The 26,098-nt window shown below is 37.9% G+C and overlaps 1 protein-coding gene across 1 annotated transcript in view; it reads right to left on the bottom strand.

Annotated features, from left to right (window-relative positions):
• Adamts19 (ADAM metallopeptidase with thrombospondin type 1 motif 19) overlaps positions 1-26,098 on the bottom strand; it is a 177,635-nt gene that overhangs the window by 40,813 nt on the left and 110,724 nt on the right. Inside the window, exons 16-18 of the mRNA XM_034517656.3 lie at positions 16,534-16,654; positions 14,375-14,455; positions 577-734 (exon numbers count right to left, since the gene is read on the bottom strand). Coding sequence (XP_034373547.1) covers positions 577-734; positions 14,375-14,455; positions 16,534-16,654 — 360 coding nt within the window. The remainder of the gene's footprint in view (positions 1-576; positions 735-14,374; positions 14,456-16,533; positions 16,655-26,098) is intronic.

Genomic DNA, 26,098 nt, shown 5'->3' on the forward strand with positions numbered 1-26,098 from the left:
ATCCACTAACATAGTGAGACACACAGTGGGGAGACTGAACGCTGTCTTAAGTTGGGTTTACCAACTCTCTCATCTCAAAACAATACTTTATCAAAGGCACACTCTACAGACACAGATGAATTCCATTAAATGGATGATAATTGCTGTGATTTCCATACTATTGCCAACTTGATGAATATCCAAAAAACCAGAAGGTTTACAAGGAGGAAAAGGGGTTTTCCTTATTCTTCCGTCATCCATTTCCACTTCTATTTCCACTATGAGCTTGCTAATTCTCTAGAAGATTTTGGTCCACTTTTAATAATTACTATTTTAGATATCACAATTTAAAATATTATAAAGTTCTTAAAAATATTTCAACTCTTACAACAATTTTAAATACCGTTCTGATAATTCTGATACTTAAAAACCAGATGGGGAAGGGCAGAGAGGGTAAGAGAGAGAGGAAGGGAAGGAGGGAGAGAGAGACAGAGAGGGAAGAGAAAGAGGGAGAGGGAGAGGGAGCAGGAGAGGGAGAGGGATTTTCCTTGCCATGAGAAGCTGGTTTTATAACACTGTCCCATTTCTGCCTCTTACCAGGAGATGTAAAGGTGTGGTTGTGGGACCTTTGGCAGAGATCTTCTCCCACAGGCCTCGTCTTATGTAATGGACTGTAGTTCCAGCCAGACTGAATGCTCCAGAATGTTCTATCTTCCAGTCACTGTTTATAGACTGCTTGCTGGCATCTCGGAGAGCTATAAAAAGATGAAATACACGATGAGTGCAGACAGAGCTGCTGATGAGTAACGTCTTGACATTATTTTCTTAAAAGCGTTTCAATGTGTCTTCAAACTCCGATGCAAGTCTTAAGCCACTGGCCCTGTTGCTACTGAAGTCAAAACAGTTTTCAATGTCTGTTAGATGCTTCTGTCTCCTTTAACATCAACCACTTGCTAAGGTTTAGCTGTTCCATCAACGTTGTTCTGCTGTGTGTATTCCCTGCCATTAATACAAGCAACAAGCTTATGAAAGTATTGAAATTTACTGTGTCAATCTTCTCTGAAAAAAAATATCCTTAGCATATACTAAAAGAATGTCTAAAGGGAAGTTAAAGACACATACATATTTTTAATTTTGTGAGATCAGTGTTAAATTATTATTTCTTTTTACTGAAAAAGAAATACATTGATCCAAAAACATCTCAAAATATTTCCAATGTCTGTTAGCATCAACAAGTGGACATACCTTAGACAACATTAAAGCTTAAAAAAAAAAAAACCAAACAACTAATGGATTGGTTTATATGGTTTAGCATCTGCTTATACTTCATTTTTGCAAGTTAAATATTTTGAGAAATGTATTGATCAGCATTTTCCAATTTCCAAGCTTGTATTTAAGGTTACAATGATCAATTTATAGTTCCTGAAAATCTCAATAAAAATGCCTTAAAAGTTCCTTTGGGGTTTATGGAATATGATATTCAGACTCTATTCATGTTTTGGCTTTCAACATTTCCTAGAAAATGGCATGCACATATACATACAGATCCACACAGTTTATTGGCTTACAAGTCACTTCATTCAGAAATAGGTCTCTGTACATATTGTGTTTCTTGGGTTTTTTTTTTTCGGGGTGGGGAGTCCTTGCTTGTTTTACTTCATTAACTTAAAAAATATTTTTGACAATCTTGCTTCTGGTGATCAGTGGGACTGTTCTGTTTCGCACTAGATAATGGACGGAGAAACAGTTTTTAAACTCTCCATGAGGGTGGAGAACAAACCTGGTATAATCTCTATGATTGTTTGGCTGTCTCCCTGAAGATATTTACCAGAGCCCTCGCTGGGAGGTGGACCTTATACAGGGCCCAGACTGGGAAGGCTTTACAGAGGCGGAGGGAGGCACAGGGAAAGGAGGTCGCACTGGCTGTGATGGCAAGCATCATCTGTTTTATGGAGCAGTGGAGAAGGGTGAGCTACAAGAAAAAAAGATCCCACAGCATTCACAGGACACCTTTGACCTTACAGCTGAATATTCAGCTTCAAACAAATAGGGTGTGACTCCCCAAAGCTGGGAAATGAACAGCGCCAAGAACCTAAGGACTTTAAACATTCTTTTTTTTTTTTAAGGTCAAGTAGTTATAAAGAAAAATAAAAACAAATTCTGGGTAATTCCACGGCGTGTAGCTATTGAAGATAGAGACCCTAAAAATCAGGTGGCCAAATTAAAACAAAAACAAAAAACAAAAAAAAACCCAGACTTCATATTAAAGCAGCCTGAGTCAATTCTAGCATAACTTTTATACAGTCTCGACACATAGCTGATCTAGTAGTAAATTAATTCTCCAGCAAAATGTTTATTCTCAGTAATAAGGAAAATATAACACAACCACTCATCCATACTATATTAATCATGTTCACCATCTAATTAAAAACCCGCTGGGGATGTGGCTACTGCACAATTAACCTATAATAATTAAGTAGGGGTACTCAGGAATAAAATGACATTCAAGAATCCTAAAGATAGTGGAACAAGTGAGTCAAGCCTTTAAACATGCACACACATTCTAGAAAGGTTTGTAATGTTGGAAAACAATGGGAACTGGAAAATAATTAAATCAAATGCCTTAGAACAAAAAAGAATATCACATACCAAGTACTGAACTTAATCAATGGTCCTAAAACATACTAGACAAAGACACTTTCATAGGAAAAAACTAACTTCAGAGAAGAAAGCCACGATGAACAAAAACAGAGCAAGGTAGACAAGCAAGAACCACCTTATGGATCACACTGATGTGACTGGAATTCCAGAAAACGGAACAAGGACACACAAAGTATCTTACAACACAGTGTTTAAAGGTATTTTACATTTTCTTTTAAAAAAAATCTAAATACACAGGTCTTAAAAGGTACAAGGAACTCATGAAAAGAAACAATGCACACACACACAGAGGGAGGGAGGGAGAGGGAGAGGGAGAGGGAGAGGGAGAGGGAGAGGGAGAGGGAGAGGGAGAGAGAGAGAGAGAGAGAGAGAGAGAGAGAGAGAGAACAGAAGTCATTGGGAGAACATAGTTTTGAGTGGTCTGAAAGGAAAAAAGTATCTGTTACTAATGGGCATTTTAAAAACTAAATAAAATATAGTTCTCATGCCTCAACAATGAAGGTTCTTTTGAAGCACAAGGAGAAGATCACAGAAATCCCAAATGGTGAAAATACAGAGAACAGCTGGCTGTTGGGTGCCTAACAGGAACTTGATGCATCTACAACATAACGTGAAAGCATAAAGTTCAGGAAACATCACAGAAGGACAGGGAAGATGGTAAGAACCAAAGGAGAAGGATGTCTGACTTTTGAGCGACTGTGTTTTCTACACATGACAAGAAGTTGTAGACATGAACTCTCAACAGTATAGATTTCTAAATAAGACTGTCACAATGACAACACCAATTGAAAGATTCCAAGACTCCATCTGTAGATGAAGAGCTACCTAAATAATGACTGCAGAGAGTGGAAGCATCAGTCTTCCCCAGAGATGAGCCCCACAGGCTATCCAACCCTACATACAAGACTCAGCAGGCTGAACACACACACATACAAACATATGTAACAATAATTAAGGAAGAGGAGGTACTGAATTTGAGAAGGCTTGGGATATGAAAGGAGTTTCAGGAAAGAGACAGGGTATAAATATAATACCCATAGATAAAAATTTTTAAAACATTAAATTAAAAATGTAACAAGTCATTAAATGTCCATGTATCATTAGCAATAATGCAAGTCAAAGGAACTCAGTCAATTACTTAGGGCTAGAGAAGTCGGGGATATTGAAGGAGAACATAAAAGTAGCACTTTATTAAACTAGCATAATGCCTCACTACATTCTACATATGTGTCCTTGTATATGAGGATAATTGCAGCTCTCGCCCCTCATCAAAGCAACTTCTCTTTGCAGCAGATGGAGACCATTACAAGAAACCACAATCAATCAAAATGCAGAGCTGAGAAGCCCAGTTTCAACTCATAGGTCTACAACACAAAGTCTCCACACAAGGCTCAGGGGTCATGGAGGAAGAGGGGGCAGGAAGATTGTAAGAGCCAGAGAAGCAGCGTATTTCTTGTGAGATTTGGTATCTAAGGAATGTCAAAAGCTACATCCATAAAGCTGCACCAACACAACTGTCTGAACATGAGCTGAGCAAGACTGACATTAGTAAACCAAACAATGTATATGGGGGTAGCCCATAAGGACTCAACCCTACACAAGAAACTACATGCAACTACGGAATGTCTCAGAATGGGAGAGAGAGAGCCTTATTCAGGGAATTATTTATCCAATACCAAGTGGTCAAGCACTAAACACATACATACAAGTAATATTGTATAAACTGAGATTGTTTATTAATATATACATATATAGATATAGATCATATACATATACATCACATACATATACATAATATGTATGTATAAATGTACATACATATATGCATATAATAATAACTAATGAAAAATGAAGCCATGAGTTTGAGAGAAAATGAATGGCATATGAAAGGGTATGGATGGAGCAAAGGGAGAGGAAGTAAATAATGTAATTATAGTATAATCACATACAAAAAATTGGAAAATATTAGATACATGAAAGAGATATGCTTTCAATGATTAAAAAATTAACACAAACAAAAAGTTGAGCTCTATACCTAGTAAAAATATTTTTAGACACAAAGCTAAAACAAGTTTTCAGACAAAACCTTAGGAAATTTGTTGTTTGCAACAGATTTACTCTCAAAAAATAGAAAGAGAAAGAAAAGGAGAAGTAGAAGAAGAAGAGGAGGAGGAAGAGGAGGAGGAGGAGGAAAAAGAGGAGGAAGAAGAGAAAAGGAGGAGGAGGAGGAAGAGGAGGAGGTGTTCTTCACTCTGACAGAAAATGGTATCAGGTGGGAGCACCGTAAGAAAGAGGAAAGTAGATATGAATAGCTGTATAAATGCACAAACTAATGAAACTCATTTAGTGAGAGATTGATGGCTTCAAGCAAGTGATTGCAACATATTAGAGTGATTCAAACACATTAGGAAGTAGATAAATGCCAGGAATATAAACTTATTAGCTATACCTAATATGCAAGTCAATGAGACAAAATAAAATAATAGAACATACCTTGCTCAACAGTAGCCAGGCAAATCGGAAAATGACTTAGAGAAGAGATGAACCATTAGAAAAAAATCAATATGTCTATTATTATGTCAGAGATGGGGGGATGTTGATTAAACTGTGGAAGCCTTCAGGTTACAAAAATAGATGCCAAAATCAGAAATGAAAAGGGAGACATAACAACAGAAACTGTAGAAAACCAAAAAAATCATCAGATTCTACTACAAAAGGCTATACTCAACAAAATTGGAAAATCTAGATGAAATGGATGATTTTCTAAACAGATACCACATATCAAAGTTAATTCAAGAGCAGGTAAACTATCTAATCAGGCCCATATCCCCTAAGAAAAAAGAAGTCATTAAACACCTCCCAACCAAAAAAAAGCCCAGGACAAGATAGCTTTAGTGCAGAATTCTACCAGACCTTCAAAGAAGTGCTAATATCAAAATTCCTCAAACTATTTCATTAAATAGAAACAGAAAAAAACACTAACCAATTCATTCTGTGAAGCCACAATTGCTCCGGCAACTAAACTCCATAAAGACCCAATGAAGAAAGAGAACTTCAGATCAACTTCACTTATGAATATCAATGCAAAAATACTCAATAAAATTCTAGCAAACCAAGTCCAAGAGCACATCCTAACCATTATTCCCCACAGTCAAGTATGTTTCATTCCAGAGATGCAAGGCTGGTTCAATATATGAAACTCCATCACCTCCACATAATCCACTATATAAACAAACTCAAAGAAAAAAATCACATGATCATCTCCTTAGATGCTGAAAAAGCATTTGACGAAATACAACACCCCTTCATGTTAAAAGTATTGGAGAGATCAGGAATTTAAGGCCCATACCTAAAGATAATAAAATCAGTATAAAGCAAACCAACATCCAATATCAAATTAAATGGAGAGATACTTGAAGCAATCCCACTAAAATCAGGGATGAGACAAGGATGCCCAATCTCCCCAAATCTATTCAATATAGTACACGAAGTTCTAGCTAGAGCAATAAGACAACAAAAGGAGATTAAGGAGGTGCAAAATGATATTTTCAACTTGTAAAGATACAGCTTAAAACTACAGACCAAGATTAAGAGGGTGAAAAACATGAAGCAGGGGACACTAATCATAAAGTGGGTCACTGGCTGTCTCCATGCCAGACAACATAGGCTTACAGGAGTATTTCTATCTTGCAATTTCACAAATGCCTCTATCTTACAAGTAACTTGAATCTAAGATGATCTATGAGGGTTGGGTGGCTAGACCAGTGGGTAGGTGCTTGCTCTGCAAGCATATGAATATATATGAATCTGACTTCCAAAAGCTCATATACAAAGCGTGGTGTGGTTGATCATGCCTGCAACTCCAGCGTTTGGAGGCTTGTATCCTGGGAGCTTACAGGTAACTCAGCCAAAATGGTGAGCTTCTTGTTCATTAAGAGAGCCTGTCTGAAAGGAGTTAAGAGCACACACACACACACACACACACACACACACAACATATTCACACTTTCATGACACTGCACATGCACATGCATGTACCACTAACATGCACATGTGCACACGTGCACACACACACTTAAATTAATCTATATCTATATAATTTATCAAGATTATATAACAATCTTAAATACATACTATAGCATCAAAATGCATAAATGATCTAATTGTGAGAGGAAGAAAAATTCATTTTTGATAGTGCTTTACTCTTCGTTCCCTAATTGATCAGACAAAAAGAATATCTGTAAGCTTGTAGGAAACTTAAACTATTATATTGTAACTGACAGTAAAGATTATAGCTGGAGATTTCAGAATAACTCCTTCAGGCTAAAGGTGACAAACAAAGTCTCAATTGACAGCTGACTGCATGTATTCTTTTGCCCCAATGTATCTCAAAATAACTGTAAATTAAGTATATTCAGACATAACTCATAGCTCCAAGAAGAAACCACAACGGTACTATAAAAACAGCTTGAACGGAAAGTGCATTGTAAAACACAGCTGAAGTGGGTACAGAGGCACTTTTGTAGCTCTGAAGTGTCAGAAGAGGAAAGAAGGAAGAGGGAAGCCAAAGTTACTCTTCTGTCTTTATGTTTGGTAGGTGAGCAGTTAAAGTTCAAAGCCAATGGAAGAAAATGACAAAGGAACTAATCGAACAGAAATAGACTAACAGCAGAGGCAATCAGCAACACCACAAGTTGGTTATTTGGAGAGACTAACAGATAAAGCTTAAACTGGTCGAGGAAACAGGATACAATGTAACAGTGGTAGAAATAAGGGTCCAAACACTGTCCTTCTGGGTGATGGTGCAATAAGAACATATCAGCAACATCTTTAAGCCAACCACTTCAAGAAGACAAATGAAACAAATTATTCCCTGCAGAAAACAATTACCAAATGGCACCAAAGAATATATGAAAATATAAATTCTGTCCACAAAGGGAGAGGAAGTGACTAGGCTCACAGAGACTCCAAGTGCCAGGCTTGGGGAGATACTCTGAGGAACTCCCACCCACTCAGAGAAGACAGGGAGAAGAAATAGGAAAAGGATTGTAGTAGGGGGTGACCAGGCAGGGGGCAGTGAGCAGAATGTAAAGTGAATAGGTAAAAAAAAGAAAAAAAAAAAGAAAGAAAAATATTATAGAGCAGACTTAAAAAAAACTCATTTAAAATATCTATGTGGAAAGTTCCATAAAAACAAAATCCAGCACAAATTAAACATAATAGAGATTAAAAGGCCTCCACACTAATAAGACTTCGATGTGTAACCATCAAAGTGAAAGAAACTGCTACTAATTTGCTACAAAATAGCTTAGGCAAAGGGGGGAGTCCAGGGTTCTTCAAATACACCACAAATGCTATTTGTCACATGTGGTTAATATATCTAAATGTATTGCTGTTTTATACTAATCAAGAATAATTTTTTAAATACCCAGAAAATTGTTATTATTATTATTATTATTATTATTATTATTATTATTATTATTATTTTGGGTTTTTTTTTGAGACAGGGTTTATCTGTGTAGCCCTGGCTGTCCTGGAACTCACTCTGTAGACCAGGCTGACCTCGAACTCAGAAATCCGCCTGCCTCTGCCTCGCAAGTGCTGGGATTAAAGGTGTGCGCCACCACTGCCCGGCAAAATTATGATTTTATATATTTCAGAATAAAGGCTTTTTGAAGCCAACTGAATCATTTTCTTTGAAATCAGAGCTTCTTTCTGTACTTTCTTAATGGTTTTCTAAAACGATAAATAAGCTGGTTATTTATGAAATTCTGTTTACATTTTCTACGTGTGACACAACTTGTATATTGTTTTGATCTTCTCTGATTCAATGTGGTGTTTGCCTCATGGGGTCTATTTGTTTTTTGTTTTCTGGATTATTTTTAATACGCTATTTGTTGAATTCCCCAAGTTTTTGAAACCTGGTTTGAGGGGGGATTGCTTTTGGAAAGTGTTTCTCTCAGCACATATCAGTCATACTGATACTGAAATAAGACAAAATACTCCCAGGGGTCTGTGGTTTCACAGCTAGATGAAGCAGATGCTAAATATATGTGGCATTGCTTTGCATTGCAAATCCTCAGGACTGTTGATTTTCCATGTCCATCTTTTTTTTAATTATTAGTATTTTTTTTTAAATTTTATTTAATCTCTTTTACAGTCCAGATTTTAATCCACTCCCGCTCCTCCTTCTGACTGTTCCACATTCCACATCTCTTCCCCCCATCTCCACAACTATGTCCCCACCCTCCCAACCTCCCATCCCACCAGACCTCCCCACTCTAGTCTCTTGAGGGTTAAGTGCATCTTCTCTCACTGAGGCCAGACCTGGCAGTCCTCTGCTGTATAAGTGTTGGGGACCTCATATCAGCTGGTGTATGCTGCCTGGTTGGTGGCCCAGTGTCTGAGAGATCTCGGGGGTCCAGGTTAGTTGAGACTGCTGGTCCTCCTACAGGGCCACCCTTCTCCTCAGCTTCTTCCAGCTTTTCCCATCTCACACTAATGTTGTTGAAGAAACATCCCTGCTTTCTCCGCTCACATATAAATTTTATTGTTGACCCTGCATCACACAAACCTTGGAATCCTTTGAAGTCCCACTTGGAGTGGAAACCTCCCATGAGAGTTATTCTGTAACACCATTGGCTTTATTCTCTATCTACAGCATCTCCCTGGTTTTCAGAGTCTGACTTTAGTTCCTGGTGTCCAGTGGAACTTCAGCAGGCTCATTGTTCACCGTTCTGTGTTCACTGTAGCTTTGGCATTTTAGTATTTCTTAATTTGCCTCACATTCAGACATGTTACAGGCTGCTGTTTCTCCCTCAAGGTTCCCATGATGAAACCCAACTCCATCCACACTGTGATGTGATTAGGAAGTGGGGTCACTGTGAGGTAACTGGAGTTGGCTGGGGTTAGTAGGGCACAATCTTCATAAATGAGATTAGTGTGCTTCTAAGAGCCCGGGGAGGCCTTGCTTCCTTTCCTTCTGCCATGTAAGGACACAGATGTTAGTAGGTTCCAGCTCATAAAAAATCTTCATCAGAACCCAACCACAGTGGTCCCCTGAGCTCAGACTTCCAGTCTTAAGAGCTCTGAAAAGAAAATTATACTGTTCATAACCCACTTAGCCTGTAGCTCTTTGTGACAGCGTCTTGAAGTAATCAAATTAAGAGGTAAATATTAAAATGGAGGGTTGCTTTATCTTTTGTTCATTTCAAATTATTTTTAGTGAGGTGTTTGCCCTGGTGCCCTGTGTATGAAATTTCAGACAGAGTAGGTTAGATTTGAGGCTTTGGTGAGATTTTTTTTGTTTTTTTGGAACTCACAAGCTATAATGATTTTATAAATAAGAACACATGCTTTATTCAGTTTAGGCTAACTGATCAATCATTAACAAAATAATGCTATACTCTTCAGAGAAGCCAATAACAAGTGAGTATAATTAAAAGAAAGAGTACTGGAAAGGAAAACTGTATAGGGAGGTGATTAAATGTCTCCCATGCAATAAGATATAGTTGATGTCAACAATTTGAATTGTTTAAGAATGATCAGTCTGCCAAAAAATCTATTTTCGTTTATTTTTCTAAACATACCTCCTTTGAAGACTTCTTACAATTTCCTTCCTGTCCCCAGAGGAGCCATGTGAGGAGTGTTTTATGATGCATTTCAACTTGCAGGTCTTTAGAATCTAGTATGTTAACACTGTGTAACTTCTCATTTTCCTCATCCATGTGTCCTGTATCACTCCTCACCAAAACCTAGAGGTCACCCTTGAATCCTTAACTAGCTCTCACCAGAGTCACACTTCAACATGCCTCAGTTCAACTGCTTCAGGGTCTCTGGAAGCCCTTGGTTCTTTCCCCTTCCTACTCTACTGTGGGTTGATTCAGTTGGTCAGTTTGCTCCCACCTTGGAGTCTACACTCTTCATTACATCAGTAAGGAAGAGAACAGCACGCACTTGGCTCAAATCATAATATATAAGAAAAGCAAAATATACGGGGGTAACATTTGTGCTACTGAGAAAATTAGACATTATTTTGAAAGTTGGCAATAATTAAGAGTAGGGATTGAAGACATATTATATATAAGACTCAATTTTCAAACTGTGTGCTCTTAAGATAACAATAGCAGAAACAATAAAAAATAATGACAAAAGATTAGGTGTGGGTAGATTTCTGTACAAGGAAGAGGTAGGATTGTAAACAGTGATCACGGAAGAACATATTTTATGATTTACACCCCTACCTTATTTATACCAACCAATTACCTAAGTATAAAAAAGGGAGAAAAGAGGTAATATGTGTGGAGTCAAAGGAGCATGTGTTCAATTAGGACTTTCACTTTAGAAAATTCCAGTGGTTTCATGAAAAGCAACAATTTTTTTTCTAAAGCTCCACTAAAAAGATTTATGCCAGAGGCTGGAGACCGGGATGGGTGGTTAAGAGTAATTATGCTTTCGAAGAGGACCTGGGTTTGATTCCCAGCATCCACATAGCAGCTCAATATGTATAATTCCAGTTCCAAGGAATCTGATGCTTTCTTCTGAAGACATGGGCACCAGACACTCAAGTAATACAAATACGTATAGACAAAACATCCATAAACATTAGAACACAAACAGAGACACACACAAAGACATACACACAGACACACAAACACAAACTTAGCTTGGTGTACTGGTCTATCTGTGTTCAAAACACAGATTCTGTAACTAGACACTTTGGATTTGAATTCAGGATCACAGATCAAAAGACTTGCAACACTGGACACAAACCTCCAATATATTTTCTGTTATTTCTTCTGAACTTTTTAATTGGAAATTTTGAATTTTGAATTCACATTAGAAGTATCTGCTTCAGCCAGGTGTTGAAGGCTTTACTTAACAGATGCATGTTACGTGTTCTATAGCAACCACTCTACAGGTGTAAAACATCTCTCCTTTATGCAATTTAGTCAAAATGTTGAGATTAATTCCTGCATAGCAGATGTTATTTTTGTCATTGCAGAGAAGGCAATGAGCAAAACATCCTTAACAATTATCAATGGCCCTGGACATAGTAAATGCAAAGAAATAAGAAAATTTAGACGTCACAAACTATGGAAGGACTAAAGTGTAAGAGGCAGGACTGAGCTCCAAGTGCACATGGAGAACAACAGTTTTGAGCAGGTGGCAGGATATGCAAATGCATCAGATCAGAGCTGGAAACAAAGGCAGGGGTCAAGAAAGGCTCTTGGCACCAGGTTAAGCAGCTGGTTAGAAATGAGTAATTATGGTAACCTGAATGATGGTCCTGGAGATGCTCCCCACATTCCTAAATATGAGCATCATACAAAACTCCTGAGGTGATGAAATTGTGCAGTCTTTCAAAAAAAGCTCGGCTCTCAGGAACAGGTTAGAGTATCCATCATAGTCTGAATAGCTTGCTAACCCTTTTTACCTTGTGAGGAAATAAAATGTCTTCTACAAACCTAGACTGGGCTCTCAGGAAACAGCAAAGTTGCCAGGGTTTTGATCTTGGTTTACCCAGCTCTCCAAAGTGCAAAATGAATTTGACTTATTCGTAGACTGCCAGTCTCTTGTATTTTGTCATTGCAGCCTGAGAAGATAAAGGAAGCTGCCTTCTGTAGTGCACAGAGTTGTCCTGAATCATGGAGGAGCTCCTAAATGCAATCATGCCTGTCATTATATGAAGTCACCGAGGCAGAGTTAAACAGTGAAGGAAAGGCAACAGATCATGGAGGCAGCTGTTGGCATGATGCTACCACAAAGGAAGCAATGCTGGCACTCACCAGAAGCTAGGGGACAGAGCTGCTATCACATGATCTTTCAAAGACAAAAAATGTGTGTACCCTTTAGCTTAGTCCACTGAAATGAATTTTGGATTTCTGGATTGAGGAGCTCTGAAGGATAGATTTATTTCTGTTGTTTTATATACCCATTTGCATCAAACTTTACAAAACCACAGGAAAGTATAATTTTCATGAAAATAAGCAAAAACAGTATTCCACTAGAATACGGCAGAAATCGATTATCTTATTGAAACTTGAGGAGTGTTTTTGTTTGTTTTTGTCTTTATGACTTTCAACAGATAGACATGTAGCATTTCTAGATGAGATTCTCTGGAGACAGAGCAAGACCCAAAAGAGCAAAGGGCCCAGAGCCCCAACATATGAGAACATTTGAAGACTACATTCAGGGTCCAGGAATGTTTACATATCAAATAATGTGACCACTTGTTGTTTCAAAAAAAAAATTGTTAACCTTGAAGAATATGGTAACTATGGTAACCATGCAGGGCGATAGAAAAACAAAGTAGATCGCTGAGGGCAGCATAGTGGTTCCTCGTTTGCAAACCTGGCTGATTTAGTTAGCTTCATTTGTTGGGTTATTAAATCTTTTCACATTAGCTCAAAGTTTACTGAACTCAAAGTTTAGCTGAAGGTTCATCCGAGACAGCTAAGTATTATTTATTTACTTATTTATTTTTTGCAGCTTGGGAATAAAGAAAATGTACGTGAGTGTGATCAGTGGTTGTCTATTGAGTAAATGTGTCTTAGTCATCCACCACCACTATCTTCTAAAGCTGGGTATTTGGACTCACTTGAATTTAGGGTGATCTTGTACTTACAACTCATGAAAAGCCATAGGAAGTAACTTAAATCAGATATATACAGGGAGGTATCAAACTAAAGAACATCTCACATAATCAAGGAGTTCTCTTACTTTCTTTTGTCATTTCAAGTCTCCCCCACCCCCAAACGACAAATCCTAATGGAAAAGATGATTCAAAGTGAAGACGAGACTACTTTTTATACTGTGGATGAACTTACACTGTGGATGTATACTTTTTATACATGTGGGAACGTCATGTGAGATGGACTGTTCTCTATGGACAAAGGGTTTTCCTACTGGGGCATTTACTGCTCAGTTGAGAATAACAAGGACATAACTTTTTCAAGCAAAAGGCTGCAATGTGTTTTTAAAAGGTAATTTAAAGTGCAGTGTTTAAATCTGTTTGGTCTTCCAGTGTGGCTTCATTCTATTTGATTCCACTATTATAGTACTTTCTTTGTTATATTAATCTTTTCCATTTTACCTAATTAAAATAGCCAATCTAGTCTTCCCCACAAGCAATGCTCAAAGCTTTAAAAGTATTTTCTTCATAGGTGAGATTTTTCTGGGGTGAAGCAAGACAGACAAACTTAACACTAGGTCACATACTTTAACTATGCATGGCTTCCTTTTAGGGGTAAACATTTCCTATTTCTAAAATAATCGTTACACAAAAATACCTGAGCATTCACACATGGAATTATATGTATTTGCATATGCATGCATGTTTACATATGAAGTAAATGTGCTAATGGAGTGTATTACATATGCATATATTTGGAATAAAGCATGATACTCATTTAATGAAGTTTATTTTGTTTTGTTCTGTTTCATTTTTTTTGTATCATGAACTGACATTTAGAAGTACTTTATTCTCTCTCTCTCTCTCTCTCTCTCTCTCTCTCTCTCTCTCTCTCTCTCTCTCTCTCCACATAGAAGCAAATTGATTTTGTTCCTTGGTAGTCCCTTGGAGAAAAGGAAACTAGTGTTTAATATTAGAAGAGATGCTTTCCCGGGAAGTTCACATGTGAAGCTAAAAACAAACCAACTTTCTGCTGTCATGTAAATCCCACAGCTGAGAGTTAGGATTGCACTAAGTTCCTGAGTCTGGAACACCAGTTACCTAAGTAGCTATGTGCCGGCTTTTCCTCCACAACTTTGATTCTTCTCGCCCCAGCAGGTATCACCAGTACTTCTACATAACCTGTAAGAGTCAGCAAAACATGCCATGAATCCTGGGTTCTGATAAAATCTCTTCTCCTAACTGATTAGACAACCCCCACCCCCAACACACACCTTTGGTTTTGATTGCTACTACCATGTTTTAAAGGCTATGGAGAGAGATGTCTCACTATAAAGCTGCCATGATTTCAGGTGAAGGTTCTTGGACAGACTGAGCACAGAGCCCTACTGAGAAGGTAGGAAGCTATTATACTGATGCACTGCCATACTTTCTTTAAAAGTGTATGCCTATGGCTCACATTTGAAAATACTAGCGTCAGCCAGAGGAAAGGGTGAACCATACACGTCAAGGGAACTTAGAAGAATGTATGTGGGAAGCAAAAGGTTTCCTTCTCTGTGTGAATGAGGACTGTGAGACAGGAAGTGGCCTTAGCTCTTGAAGAGCAAATCCAATAGAATGAGAAGGAAAGAAAAGGCTCAGTCTGTTGTGATCTTTCAAACGACATTTGAATTCTGTACTGCAAAACACTTCATGTCACAACTGTGGGAATGGTGGGGGGTGAGCCATTTGTCACAGTTACATTTTTTAACTGAAGGTTAGAGAACCTGTTCCAGCTAAGTGCGGCTTGTCTTTCCTAAATGGCCGCTGGCAGATTTGAATTGTTTGCCTTTTATTCTACAAAGACAAAGCAAAGCAAACAACTTCATTTCCCCTCCCAAAGATTCATCTGCCTTTCTCCTTAGAACAGCTCACTTATTTAAAATGACTGCAGTCTCATTGACTGTCCAACACTGATTGACTGTTCTTCAAATATAACTAATTTATTTTTTATCATCAGAATTTTTTTTATTGCTTGAACTTTTAAAATTTAAATGAAATGTTGATGAAAGTGTATGAATGACTGCGTGGAAATGGTTGTAAATGAGGGCTGAAGAGGTGATTAAGCATATGCTAACGCTTTTGCTCCTCTAAGCATTTGCTGCTTTTTCACAGGAGCAATGTTTGGATTAGCGCACCCTGGTCAGACAGCTCACAACTGCCTGGAACTCCAGCGCCAGAGGCTCAAGCACATTCTTCTCACCTGTGTGGGCATCCCACACACACATGACACACACACAAGCATACACAGAGATGCATATGTAATAAAAGATATCTTTTAAAAAGAAAACAGTCATAAATGATGGCCCAACAGATGATAATATGTCCAGGAAAGGACTCTATGAAGCACAGAAAAGATTTGCGTCTTCCCAGCAAGCTTGAGAACCTGACATGTAGTGATATGTGGATTTATATAAGTGTGTGTGTGTACATATATGTGTGTGTGTGTGTGTGTGAATATATATGTTTATTCATGTATATTTGTGTGTATACTTATATAAGTGTGTATATATGTTTATTCATATATGTGTGTGTGTGCACATAAAGTACTTATGGGTTATTATAAGTCAGTGTCAATACTAATAATCACTTTTTGTGGCAAGGAACTCTAAACACACACTACATGGGTCACATGGTCACATCCCTCACATCCCCTGTGTGTCGCACTGACAGATGGGAACGAGGAGAGGAGGGGACTCTTGCTATTAATTTACATAGAAATTTTCCTTGTGTTTGGCTGTCCCTGCTTTGATTTCCATCACACTATCCTGTTTCAGATTTCAGCTTTCAAAAATTTACCCCCAAAGTTAAGTAAAATGATTATCAAAAAGGGAATGGGACGCTGAAACCCTGAAACTAATATTGTCAATGGTTGTTTCAAGCTGTTACAAATCACTATTTTTGTTAGGCATGCTTTTCACTGGCTAATAAGCATTTTAGAGGTCTGGTAACATAAGCTGATGCCAATTAGATTACTCCCTTCCTGCTCTAACTTCTAGAATGCACGACACATGACTTCATGTTTTCATTATTGAAAAATAAGCTTGTTCAACTTTCTGGCTCATGTCCCACATATTATATGTCATCACTGAAATTATTAAAAACTCACTGAAAATGTCTTCAGTAGAATAAAAACTGTGATCTCTAAATCAAATTTAATCTAGTTTTTGTCCACAAAGACACTACAGTTTATTGAGTAGGAAAAAATAAAGAACAGTTACCTGCCCCTCTGGTGTGATTAAAATCGCCTTTAATGACTTTGCATGATTTTCCATTGCCGTTACATATGCCACAATGATCTTCCCTGGCAAGAGACCCCAATAAACCATCACAACCAGCTTTCTGTAAGAAAAGAAGAGCGTATGTCAAAAGTTGAAGTATTGCCCAGGGCCTGCAGACCTGGCTAGAAAGGACCATGCACAGTTCTGTACAACTACCCCAGGTAGCAACCTCCACACCACTGTCAGAGGACCAATGACTCTCCATCCTGCCTTAATGTAGCACTGGAGGACCAGCCATAGAGTTCATGCAGCTTCTCCAGGTAACTCTACCCTCTACCTAATGTCCACCAATAGAACCTTTGGAGCCTTCTACAGATTTCTGTGGATCTTCAGTGAGAATCTGCTCATTCTGTGTAAGGTTGGCTCCTGGGCTCATTAAGTTGTAAGAGCCCTAGCTGGGATAGGACCATTTCTGATACCCCCAATGCACATCAACACTTTATGGGCCAAAGGCTGAAAGCAAAATATCAACCAGTTGGTTTAAAACCTGACAAATTTGAATAACAGCCTATAGAGATTCAAATGTCCACTCTACCAAAGTTAGGGTATATATCCATAAAAAATGCATTACCAATGATGTAACCTCAGATACCTAGGTCCCATAACAAAAATCATAAAAACAAATATCCCAGAAAGTATATTCTCTCCAAAAATTAGCACCCCAATGTTAATGTTCCCTGAGAAGGACACCTTACATGACATATATGACAAGTTTTTCAAAAAAGCATTATGAATATGTTCAAAAATCAAAGAGGATGTCAATAAATGCTAGAGTAAAGACCATGCAAACAAAAATATTAAATAAAATATGGATTCGGTATATGAAAATACAATTTAATAAAAGGGTAGAGATTATGAATAAAGCCCAAATGAAATAAAACTTTAAATAAAAAGTTTAGTAAGCCAAATAAAAAATTCAGAGGAAAGTCTTATCAATTGAATAGATGAAGTGGAGAAGAGAATATTGGGGCTTGCAGACAAAGTAGAGGAAATGGTTCACTTAATCAAAGAAAACAAGAATAAAACCATCCAAGAACAGAGCATGCATTAACTATAGGACACTACGAATTATAGATGTCAAAAGGGAGCTAGTCCTGGTTAAAGGACCAGAGATTATTTTCCACAAAATTATAGAAGAAAAATTCCCAGTCTAAGGAAAGAGATACCTATCAAGTTGCAAGTACACAGACACCAAATAGAATGAACCATAAAAGAAATTCCCCGTGTCATATAGTAATCAAGTATTGAATATACAGAAAAAAGACATGGTCTTCAATGCTGCAGGGAAGGCCAAGTCATAGACAGAGGCAGGCTGCACAGAGTAACACAGTTTTCAATGGAGATTTTAAAAGCCAAAGGGGCTTGGACTATGCTCCAAGTTCCTTAAAATTAGAGATTCCAGCATAGACTACTGTGGCTATACTATATATTATAATCAAAGGAATAAGAAGAACTTTTTTGTGGTAAAGGCAAGTTAAAAGAATGTGACAACAAACCCTGCCCTAAAGAAATAACTGGAAGAAATACTTTGGAGTGAAGAAAGGGTGAGGCATGTCCAAGAGATGATAGTAAAAAGATATCATTAGGTAAGTGATAATGTCTAAAGAAAATAAATATCATAAGATCAACAAAATGACAGGAATCAATACAGAACTTTCAATAACACCTTTGAGTTTCAATGTTTTCATTGTCCTTTTAAAAACACAAAGAATTCAAGAAACTAGATCAAAAAACAAAAGCAGTCCAATTTAAAAATGGGGTACAGAGGTAAACATGGAATTTTCAATAGCGGAAATGCAAATGGCTGAGAAACACTTAAGGAAATGTTCAAAATCCTTGGCCATCAGGGAAATGCAAATCAAAACTTCTTTGGGATTCCATCGTATACCTGTCAGAATGGTTAGGATCAGTAACACTAGTGACGGCTCATGATGCTGAAGATGTGGAAGAAGGGTAACAGTCCTCCATTGCTGGTGGGAATGCAAACTTATATAGTCACTGTGGAAATCAGATGGCAGTTCCTCAGAAAGTTGAGATAGATCTAGTTCAAGATCCAGCTATACCACTCTTGGTCACAAACCCAATGGACACCCCATAATACCCAAAAGGCACATGTTAAACCATGTTAATTGCTGCTCTTTTCATAGTAGACAGAAACTAGAAACAACCTAGATGTTCCTCAACTGAAGAACAGATAAAGAAATTGTGGTGCGTTTACTCAATGAAGTATTTCTCAGCTGTTAAAAAAAAATGACATAATTAAATTCACTGGCAAATGGATAACACTAAAAAAGTCATCCTGAGTGAGGTAACCCAGACACAGAAAGACAAATGTCATATGGAGTAGCTAATAATTGGATATTAGCCATCATGAAAATTATAACCAAGCAATAACCTGTAGACTTGGAGAGGCAAGGTAAAGAGGATGGGTGTGGGGGGGGATGCATGGATCTCCTTTAGGGTGGGAAATAGAACTGATTTAAGGGGTGGACTCAGGACACATAGGCACAGGAACAGTAGGATTTGATGGGGAATGAGAGGGGGACACAGGGTAGACAAGGAGAATGCAGAGAGAGACAACTGGTATTAAGAGCCATTTGAGGGATGATATGAAACTTCCTAAAACGTATGAAGATGATCCTAGTATGGGCTCCTAACAATGGGGATATGGAGTCTCAAATGGTGATCACTTGTCACCAAACGAGGCTTCCAATAACTGGACTTGGTTGAATTCAACTGAACTGTTGGACAAGGGATCCAATGAAAATCCACAAACAACCCAAGCAGTTGCTAAAACAAAGGAATGCTCTCTTCTAACTTACAGAAGGGCCCTATTGCTGTATAAAATACATACAACTCTATAATCATGGAGAAGCTGGGCTGGTGCCTATATGGAGCCTTCTCCTTCACAGAGTAGTGTCTGTGGTGCAGGTTACTAAAAGACAGATATAAACAGCAACTCAGCCACAAACCCTTTGATCTACAATCTGTCCTGCTGACAAAATATCCTAGGGCAATTGTGACACAGAGTTGTGAGAGCAGTCAGTATCTTATTAGGTTGAAGGCTCACACCATGAGAAGGAAACCAAATGCAACACTGCTTCGGTGACTAAGAACCAGAGACTAGCTAGCCTAGAGGCCTATGATGAAACCAAACTCTACTAGTCTAAAATGAGTGGATGAATGGATGAGTGAAATGAATGGACTTATAATGACATTCTGCTATACTCACAGATCACTGGTTTATCTAGTCATCATCAGAGAAGCTTCCTTGGGCAGCAGATGGGAACAGATGAAAAGACCCACAGTCAGACATTATAGTGTGTGTGTGTGTGTGTGTGTGTGTGTGTGTGTGTGTGTGTGTGTGTCTAAATGGGAGGACTCCATCAAATTCCTCCTCTAAGAGCTCAGGGAACACTGGAAGAGAAGGAGGAAAGAGTGTAAGAACCCAGAGAAAATGGAGGACAGCAAGAGAACAAGGTCCTTTGAATCAACCAAGACAGGTGCATCTGAACTCACCAAGACTGAGATAAGAAGCACAAGGGCTTAAATGGGTTTGCACCAGGTCCTTGATGTATACATTAGAGCTTTTAGCTTAGTATTTTTAAGGGACTTCTGACTGTCTGAGTAGTCAAGTCTCCTAGACTTGTAAGTTAACCCAATCAAAAGAAATACAGTAGGTTACTTCATACTGATCAAAGGGACATGCCATGAAGAAGACAAATTTTCAAGCACCAAACTTTATAAAGCGAATTCTGCTAAGTGTGATGCAACTGGTTCACCATAACACATTAATATTATGTAACTTCAACACTACACACTCAGTAAAGGACAGATCATTAGGGGGCGAGGATGCAAAGAGAAGTAGAAGAGGTAGGTGACATCACAGGTCAAATAGATCCAATAGTTCCCTGCAGAGCATCCCGTCCAAACACTAGACAATACACAATTATCTCAGTAGTCCATGGATACTTCAACAAAATACAACATATTCTGGGACATAAAAAATAAACTATCTCTAAACAACTATAGGAAAAGTTAAGCAATTCTATATATTTTATCTATCATCAACAAAGTATAAGTAAGTATTGGAAGTAATAAAAAATTACAGAAAATATACAGTCATGGAGATTTAATAACACTGGCTGGATTATTAAAAAAAATAAAAAAATAGAAAGTTAAAAGTAGACTAGAATAGAATCAAAATGAAAATGCAACATACTAAAATCTGCAGGATGCAACAAAGGCTGTCCTAAGAGGAAAGGTTACAGCTATAAGTGCTTACAACAAAACCCAAAAAAAAAAAAAAAAAAAAAAAAAACCAAAAAAAGAAACCTTAGTCGCATACTGTAAGACCTTGGAGAAACAAAATCAAAACAAATGAAATGAGGAAAAATAAAATGAATTATAAGAAGAGATGGTTCTTTGAAAAGGTGAACAAGTTTGATCAAAATCTTAGACAGATTAACAAAAAGAAAGAAGAACCAAATTAATAAAATTGGGGATGAAAAAGGAGATACTACATCAGACACCACTGAAATCCAGAGAGTACAAAAGACATTTTTCCAAAACTTCCATAAAACTGTGAAGTCTAAAGAAATGAACAAGTTTCTTAATGCTTCTGACATGCCAGAGTAATCCAGGAAGACATAAATATTTAAATAAATCTATCATGAATAACAAGGTTGAGTCCCCAATAAAAATCCTCCAAACCCAAACGAGTGCAGGCGTAGGTGGATTTATTGCCGACTTCTACCAGATCTTTAAGGAAGAAGTAAAGCTGATATTTCTCAAACTGTTCCATAAAACAGACGAGTAAAGACTGCTTCAAAATTCTTCTTATAAAGCCAGCATTGCACTAACTCCTAAAACTCCTACAGTTGATGAACGTGTTCAGGAAAGCAGCAAGAAGAAAAATTCTACACAAAATTAGGCAGTCTTCTACATACCTCAAACAGTATTTCAGGTTAAATCTTACCAGGAAAGTGAAAGACCTCTAATATGAAAACTTTAGGACCATGAAAAAAAGAAATTGGCATATACACCCAAAGGTATTCAGCTATATCACTCATGGGCATCATGAGTTGGTAGGATCGATACTGTGGAAATGTTCATCCTACTGAGAGAAACCCATAGATGCAGTGCAATCGCCATCAAAATTCCAATGCAATTCATCACAGAAATTAAAAGCGCAATTTTAAATTTTATATCAAAACACAAAAGACCTAGAGTAGATAAATCCAAAAGATAAAAATACTGCTGAGATATTGCAAGCCCTAATTTTAAGTTATTCTATAGAGCCATAGGAATCAAAATAGCATAAAGTCAGCATCCAAAAAGAATGAAATCAATGGAATTAATAAATTCACACTCCTGCAGACACTTGATTTTTACAGAGGACAAAAAATATATTGGAGTGAAGGTAGAACCTTCTACCAAACTACCTTCTATCTAGTTGGACTCTGGTCCAACTAGATAACTCCACGTAGAAGAACCATCTTTCACTCTGTATCAACTCAACTGAAAGCGAATCAATAATCTCAATATAATGCCTGATGCTTCAGTCTGTTAAAGGAGGGAGTGGGGGAATACACCTGAACTTACAAGCACAGGAAAGGACTTTCCAGACAGGACCTTGGTAACATAAGAATGAAGACTAACAATTAGCAAATGAGTCCTCATGACATAAAACTTTCTATAGAGCAAATAACACAATCATTCAAGTGAAGAGACAGCTTAAAAATTGGGAAACACCAACTATGGATATACCAGTCACGTACCCAACACTGGGTTAGTGTCTAGGATATAGAAAGGACTTTAAAATAAACTTAAACGTTAAAAAAGTAAACAATAGTTCTCAAATGGCTGAGGTACGCATCAGGGAAATGTACATTTAACCTCCTTTGAAATTTCATCTTACCACAGTCAGAATGGCTAAGGCCATAAGAACAACTCACAACAAATCCTGGCTTGGATGTGTAGAAAGGAGAACACTTATTTCCTGATAGTGAGAGTGCAAACATGTGCAGTCACTATGGGAATCAGTGTGCAAATTCCTCAAAAAGCTAGAGTATCTCAACCATATAATTCAGGTATACCATGCCAGGGCACAACCCAAAGGACCCTATATCTCACTACAGAAACACTAAGTCATCAATGTTCATTGTTGTTCTATTTTCCAATAGTCAGGATGGTCACAAACAGGTAAATGGAATAATGACCACGTGGGACATTTACACAATGAAACATTATTTTCCTGTAAAGAAAAATGAAATGAATTTTGCAGTCAGTGAACTGTGCTGGAAATATGCAAACATCACAATGGGTACTAGCTCTGAATCTTTAGAAATACATTTCTCAATGGAAGTGCCCAGGAAAGTAGTTTGGGGCAAAGGGAGACTAAGCTTACACTTACGAGGGAGCAGGGAAACATCTCAGGTTGTATGAACAGGGAATATAAACTAATGGGTGAGGAGAGTTGCAGGGTGGGGCATGGGGGGCGTGGTTGAGAAGTAACCATCTGGCATGTAGAGACCTACTAGTATAAAAGCTTCCTGAAACACACACTCATGCACATATAAACGAAGTTTAAATGGTGTTACCCTGCAACAAAGGAACACTGCTCTCCCAGATACCACAGGCTATCCAAAATAAATAAATAAATAAATAAATAAATAAATAAATAAATAAATAAAATGCCCAGAGGCAGGTTAGCAGTACCTCTTTCCAACCCCTAAACATTATAGTCTATTGCAACTCTTGGGTCACAGAACATGAAGAAATGCAGCTGATGCCCTAATGGGAGTGGCCATCCCTACACTCCAGCTTTCATAGTACAGGAGATGTTAGGTGTGATACCAGGGAAGTAAGGTAACCAACAGTCTTATCCAGCTGTGAAACTTGTAAACTATAGTTCTAGTGGCTTGACAAACTCATTGGTTCAATAATGCCACATTTCTATGGCAGTAATCAACTGCTTTAGGGTTGGATTGTAAGGCCCACTCTGCAAGATATAATTTATCTGCGTCACCATTAACGAGGGAAAAAACTTATAGCTGGGTAAGACATAGGCTCTAGGAGAGAATTTAGTACTATTATTCTGGTAAGTGGGCATAGTGTTTAACTGCTGCCTAAGTTCTTATCCGCACAACCACAGATTAGTGCATCTTCTCATCCTCACTCAGAAACAGAAGATTTTTTTTACAGTAGACGAGATTAACAGGCCCATCCCATCCTCTCAAGTTTCAACAATCGTGGGAGAAGGCAAGATGGAAAGAGCCAGAGTGGATAACTCTGGAAAAAAAAATGGTTCAGGACATGGCAGAGTAGTTGCACATAGGTACTCATAGCATCTGTGAATGTATAAAATCAAGCAAGACAAAACTTCTGCATGGATAGCAAAAGTGTTCATGAAGACCCCTGGTCCCTCCACCTAGAAGAAGAGCTCTGAGCAACTGATAGATGCTCGAGGAGGAAGAAATAGTTCTCTTTAGGAATATGACCCTCTGGAGGCTATCCATTGGCCAGTAAATGACCCTACCCGCATGCACATGCTGGCAGCGCCAGTCGGATGCCGTGAGAGGGAAGGACGGCAGGTGGAATGAGGGAGGGTCTGGAGAGGAGACAATGAACTGGGAAATGTGGTAAAAATATATCATGTGCATGCATGCAATCCATAAACAGTAACAAAAAGAAAACTGAAATCGGTTTTTAAAAAAGTTGAATTGTTTCCTTCCTCCCTTTACCTAGGATGAGCTACTGCTTAGCTGTTATTTAGAATGAGCTTTACTTCTGAAAGTCAGGTAGCTGAGCGGCAAACTATCAAATTGCCTCATTCTGCACTGTAAACACCACCATTAACTCGTCAAATAACAAAACTGGCAAATTGGGCAAGCTGTAGGTAGTGGTGAGGATATTTATCTTATAGGAACTAGCAAATGATATCTCAGCATAGTTTTCTGCTTGTTTCATTTTTTGAGGCAGGGCTTCTCTGTGTAGTCTTCATCGTCCTGAAACCCACTCTGAAGACTAGGATGGCCTTGAACTAAAGAGATGCACCTGCCACTGCCTGCTGAGCGCTGGGATTAAAGGAGTGTGCTGGCTCAAAGTAGGTTTGAAATAAATATTGAAGACAATAAAATTACTGAAGAAAATAAAAGGACATGCGCTGGTCCATGGTTACTTCCTGCTGTGGAGCAGCTGAATTCCAAGGCATAGCGGCCTCAGTTCCTAAGTGAAGTGATTATAAGAACTCACATCCCTGGCTGACACTGGATGTGTGAGCTGTTGAAAAATTCATTTTTACAGTTCCTAGAACCAGTCTGTACATAAGAAGCTGAGACCAAATACCTTTACTATTGTCTATTGAATAAATATTGCCCTCCACTAATACTCAGGAGAAATAATCCTGTCTTCCCAAGTTGAGTATACACCAAGCAGAATTTAGTCTATCACTACTGTAAGAAAGCCACTAAGATCCTCCTTCATAGAAAAGGTTTGAAATAAATACTGACAGCTAATTCAGGTCAAGTAAGCATTATATATGAGAAAATTTTAAATATAAAGAAAATCAGGATCAAAAGCAAGGCTCTGTTTCTGACTGGTATTGATGCTCTTATATATGGGAAGCAAACAGATTATATATATATGTGTGTGTGTGTGTATCACACACACACACACACACATATATATATATATACACATTTATATTCAATAGCTAAGGTATTATATATATATATATATATATATATATATATATATGTAATAGCTAAGCGATGGATATTCAAATAAAGCAAAAGGTACATGACTGTTGAAATGGAAGCATGCCTTCTTGTGTCAGAGTGCCCAACAGTGTCAAGGTATATGAGCAGCAGTTAATGGAGCACTTTGATCAGCCAGTCAAGCTTATTTCAAAAGATGTGTCTATAGAGGAAAATGCATAAAACACAACATATATGGAGCTCACCTAACAGGAGCCAGGAAAGCCTGAGTCCTGACTTTAAAAAAAAAAAATCTGTCTTTTTGTTTAAAATGGAAAAAAATCTAGGATAGAAATTAACATTGGTCTGGCTAGCATAAGATAATGAAATACTTAAGCACTGAAAACAGCTGTCTGTGCAATAACTGGTAGTCTCAGCATACTCACAGGAACCTACGAGCACAGGATGGGTGGCTTAGAAAGGCATTGCCATTTTAGCAGTGGCAGATACCTTAAATGTCCTGGGGCATTGGCTGTGAGGAACTGATGAGATGATCAGGCCAACCCTTCCAGTCCCTTCCCAGCAGACACTGCACTGAACTAGACAGGGTTCAAAGCATGCAATCCCATTTTGGAGATCTGTATTCATTGTATTTAGAATTCCAGAGTCAGTTTTGTGGCTATACACTTTGAATTAAAAACAAGGCAAGCTAATCAAATTCCCGTATTCAGGGTGTTGTCGAAAAATTCTGCATGTTTTTCATCATTTGATTAAATGGTGCATTTGAATTAAACAAAGACTGAATG

Source organism: Arvicanthis niloticus, chromosome 14 (genome assembly GCF_011762505.2).
Source record: "Arvicanthis niloticus isolate mArvNil1 chromosome 14, mArvNil1.pat.X, whole genome shotgun sequence".
NCBI classification, from domain to species: domain Eukaryota; kingdom Metazoa; phylum Chordata; class Mammalia; order Rodentia; family Muridae; genus Arvicanthis; species Arvicanthis niloticus.